Genomic DNA, 4,955 nt, shown 5'->3' on the forward strand with positions numbered 1-4,955 from the left:
AGTGTAACTGAAATGTAGTATATGAACTGAGGAGAAAGGGAAGAGTGTGGTTTGCCAGCCACAGGGGCATTTGCGTCAGCAACGAATGGTGCGTGACAAAAGCAGCTAACAGGCGCTAGCCATGAATGCTCGTATTCAAGGAAGTATAAGTTCTTTATATTTTATATACATACGATTAATCCGTGGAACGAGCATGAAGAACGAGTGTCGTGTCCGGCTGATGAACTGGACTTGGGCTGATATACCCCCGAACTAAGATGGAGGTGAGAAGGCCTTGAACCTCGGCGTTGGCCGCGAGCCTCGCAGGGTATCTCTAGGCAACCGCACGCATTTTAAATAATAAGACAAAGGACAGTTGTACTTCGCTTGTATTTCGTGGTTCTGCCAGATAAATAACAACCGAAACAAGTTCAGGCCATCTACAGACAAACAACTCCAGATTAGATCTAACTCTCTTTGATGAGGATGATGATCTGGATGAGGACTGCATGGTTTACTATATCTCGTTACCCATATCCAAGTAATATGCATTGCCACAATGCCATCGATGGACCTTGACTCCCTACAACCCATACCATCAGCGCACCTTGCCTGCCTGTCCAGATTCGCAGATCGGCACACTTCCAGGCCGCAAACACCCGCTTCTACGAAGCACACAAACAGGTAGCGATAGGACTATCGCGACTGTCATACCCGGTGTGCTGGCTTGACCGTAGTCCAACACATCCCTAATATGTCCCGATTAAGCGTACTACGTGGACCCGGAAGACCACTCCAATGGATTGCGTATTTGTCCCAGACGTACAAAGTAATGTCTAAATTACTGTACCGTCTGTCCTTCTGTCCACAAATCCCACAGTTCTTCTTGTTTCACTATCACGTCGAGAGTATACCGTTAAGAGAAAACCTCGCCGTGCACGCGATACAGTGTATGCTGGTCATCACGAAAAAAGAACCAAATATTTACGAGCTGTGATCAATTCCTTGATCTTGTATGGTGGGATACCTGATGCGACGACAGAAAACTATCCGCTGCACAGTTGACGAAGGCTGCTCCAATTTGAGATCTCATGAACAAAGAAGGCATAATTAGTGTCCATGTACTCTTCAGGTTATTGCCGAATGCAATACAGGATAAAACACGTGAAAAGATCGAAAACACAAAATTTCTCACCGTCGTCATGGAGGCACCACTAAACCACTGGAGGGCAACAAAATATAAATCTCGCACCCAGAGTGGGTCAGGAATGGCTTTAAATAATTTTCAACATAACTGCGGTGGCATGGAGAGATTTTAGGAGTTTGAATAACACACAGAAACGTGACGCTAAATGTTCTTTCGTTCGAATCACGGTTTCAGAGGAGTTTTGAGCGTGTTCAATAGTCAGCTAAACGCTTCCAGTTGCAGACCCGGGAACGCAGCTACTTCAGCGTGGGTCACAGCGACGCGCTTTAGGGTTGGTTGGCTCACTAAAAACAAACCAGTGTTTGTTATACTGCTATGGTGAAGGAAATATGAGGTGAAGGAAACCCAGAACCCTGTGTGGACATAAATAACGCCACAGAGAATTTTTGCTAGGATGGGGGTTGTAGTATGTTAAATGGAACCTAGTGGGTAACTCGTGAGCACCACAGTCACCTTAAACTGACCATTTCCGTACTGAGTAGTAAATTGCCCATCACAAGAGATAGGGTGATGCATAAAAGGCAGACTCGCGGACAAACCAACAGCTGCGTCACATGTGCGGGAAAGAAAACGAAGTATTCGTTCTCCCGGAAGACACCTCTGCGCAGGATAATTGTGCATACTGTGCACACATGATTGGAATCAGGCCGTATTACACAAAACCTTAGCGGTGGAACTGGAGCCAAATTCGTACCCGGGTTACCCGGAAAGTGGCCATATAAACACTAGGTGAAATTCCTGTTAGTGTAGTTCGCGGCCGGCCACGACCCCAATACCTGTATCCTGGTGCAGCACGGGTGGGCAAGTTGTTGGCTCAAGTGAAAAGTGCCCAGGTGCTCAAGTGTACAAAACAATAGCAAGGTCTGACGTGTAGTGGTGGTTACGTGCGTGGCACGGGTGACTGGAGAATGATATGTGCAACGAACAATGCGGCCAAGTCGTGGAACGATTCGGTGCTTCCACGTATGCAGGCCTTCTCTGAGGGCCAATGCACTTCTCTGGTCCTGAGGGCAACGAAAAGAAGGCGGTACATGATATTTAAGAATTCAGTTGGTATATGAAAAATGACCCCATGTAATTTATTCTTCAACCTTTTAGTATAGGCCTGAGAGAGGTTTGCTGAAGGCGCAAATGAACAAAATGTCTTATCAAATGCTGAAGCCGTTAGAGCCATCTGGTACTGGTATTAGCAGCTGAAAATTTGGGCGACTAGCAAATATAACCAGATATCAGATTTACTGACGGACAGGTTTGCGTTGTGGACTAAGGCACATGTTTCCGAAGATAGCTTGATACCCGTCGTATTTCACGTACGGTCAGTGATGACCTCTAATGCGTTCTCAGTGTGTGCGGTTTACCAAAGCCCACATGTGGACACGTCTCCGGCTGAAAGCAAGCGTTCTAATGGTCATCACTGCGCTGCGTCCGTACCTATTTGAAGCGAGCTAGCTTTGAAATCCCAAAACTCAATGTTGTCTTTGAAATGCAACAGAAATTAGGTGGAGATAGATCAGCAAAAATCTAAACTTCAGTGGACAACAAGCAGAGAAGAAGAAGAATATTCCGTGTAGGATTTAGCTAAAAAAACCCTGCACTGCATGTCATCCATGTTGGCACTTTCGTAGCTATCGGGTAATAAGTGGTTGTCCGTTGTCATGTGGTGGAGTGACCTCTTTCCTCCAGAAGATGGGAAGTTTGCCTTCGTCCAGTGACGCGAGAAACGTCACAGGTAATTTTATTCGCGTTGTATGATTTGCTAAAAAAACCTGCACTGCATGTCATCCATGTTGGCACTTTCGTAGCTATCGGGTAATAAGTGGTTGTCCGTTGTCATCTGGTGGAGTGACCTCTTTCCTCCAGAAGATGGGAAGTTTGCCTTCGTCCAGTGACGCGAGAAATATCACAGTTAATTTTATTCGCGTCATGCAATATTTCATTAAAGACTTAATTAGCTTTTTCAAACCGTGTGCGTCCAATTTGCCTAATTCAGACATACTTCCGCGTACGCCGACCGCCGCAATGCGCAATTGACTTTGCGGATGTGAGAATTTCTATGTTTGGGCAAAAGTCTTTAAAATAATGCGATTCTGCCTAATGCCCTTTGCAGACAACGGGTACTACTACCAGGCCCTTAAGAAATTCTCTAGTTTCATTCGAGGGCAAAACTGTTGACATATTTCTCTAGAACTGTCATATGTACACAAGAATGGCCATGGTTTGCCATTGGGTAAACCCTACCCTCGTGGCCTTACTTTGGACGCCCAGCCGATAAACCCCACCAGGTGGTAATTTCGCATTCAAAATGCCGAGAATTTGGCAGCGTCTCTTGTAAGTCTATTTTGAAGACTTCGATTCTAAAATGTTCCAGGTCTCCAGAAGTACAGCGCACGCCGATTGGTTTGAGAGTAGCACTCGAGGGATTCCCAAAATCTCTAAAAAGAGTCCAGTTCAGCCTGGTGGAATACATGCGCCCGCAAAATATGTGAGGCGCATGTCTCGAATGGAAGTCCGAGGTTGATGGTTTTCTGTCAAATATCGGGTAAAACTAAAGATTACCGAGCAACCACCACGACAACCCTAAGTAACTAATTTTCTTTCATAGGTGGCAACCGGACCCAGTGGGAACAGCCCGCTAGATGTCCAGTAGCTGAACTGATCCAATGGGCCCAAGCGTTCTGCGCAACATTGACCTGTGCCAGTGAGAAAAACAATGGGAGTCGTCAAGCTTGAATTCCACCGAAGGTAGCTTGAGGGCATAGAAAACATCCCAAGTGGTAGCTGTGAGGATCCAACTCGAGAATGAGGAATAATTGGCCTGTAGACAGGCTGAAGGTGGAGCAAAAGCGACGCAGAAATTTGGAGGGGACGTCCCACAGAAATGAATTTATGTACAGAAGAAATATTGTGGAATAGGTGCCAGTGACTACAGTAGGATGAGCAATGCTGCACTGAAGCGCCACCTGCCCCTCCAGGTTATGAATCAGATCATAAAATTGAACACCTGTCCACCAGCAGCCCGACGTCGGGGGAACCGACTTGTGCCGGGCTCACGCGTGCGTGGTTTTGAACGATCGCCGAAAACATACGGACCGTCAAGCATCAGATTTCTTGTTGAAATGATCCTCCAGCATTTCAAGGGTAGTCCACCTGAATTTAAATTCAAGGAGGTTAACAGCCTTTTTGAAGTCGGTTCTAAATCTTCATATTTTATCGCTCATTTGCAAGGCGGCCTTGTTGACCTCGTGTCTTCAGGGACACGATTTTCCCTCCTAGTGGATAAAATTGCAGCATGTTGCTCGCACGAATGGAACGATCGTATTTTGAGTCCATATATTCCCCTCTTCCCTGAAGGCAGTTCTCGTTTCCTCCTTGGTCTACTGGGCGTGGTCATTACATTACGGTACCCCTGTGAGCATCAATTGGATTGTTTTGTCGTTACTTTGAATTTTCAAGGGCTATTAGACTTGATAACAGGGTGAACAGCTTTGGCGGTTTTCATTTGAGGTTTCGCGTTTTCAACGTAGCCGCGCTACAGTGCGGAGTAGGTTTGTCTTTGTAATCGTCCATCAAAAGCGCCAACCTCGCATAACTCGCTGAATTGCGAATCATCAGGGCTGCGCTGGAACAACCAGCTTCTTCTCAATGAGTGGCTAGAAAGCCGTCGCCGTTGCTGTTGTCGGCAATTCGAAGAAATGTACCTTTTCGGACGATTGCATCCCGAGTTCGGTGAACAGCTCATATATTGGTGGTGCACAGTGTGTGACTCATT

General features: G+C 46.3%; 1 protein-coding gene across 1 annotated transcript in view; it reads left to right on the plus strand.

Moving 5' to 3' along the window:
• Positions 1-4,119: 4,119 nt before the first annotated feature.
• T265_00778 (hypothetical protein) overlaps positions 4,120-4,955 on the plus strand; it is a gene marked incomplete at both ends in the record, with an annotated part of 29,856 nt that continues 29,020 nt past the window's right edge. Inside the window, one exon of the mRNA XM_009164650.1 lies at positions 4,120-4,594. Within this exon, the coding sequence (XP_009162914.1) occupies positions 4,120-4,594 (475 nt within the window). The remainder of the gene's footprint in view (positions 4,595-4,955) is intronic.

This window comes from Opisthorchis viverrini (genome assembly GCF_000715545.1).
Source record: "Opisthorchis viverrini unplaced genomic scaffold opera_v5_8, whole genome shotgun sequence".
Lineage (NCBI taxonomy): Eukaryota > Metazoa > Platyhelminthes > Trematoda > Opisthorchiida > Opisthorchiidae > Opisthorchis > Opisthorchis viverrini.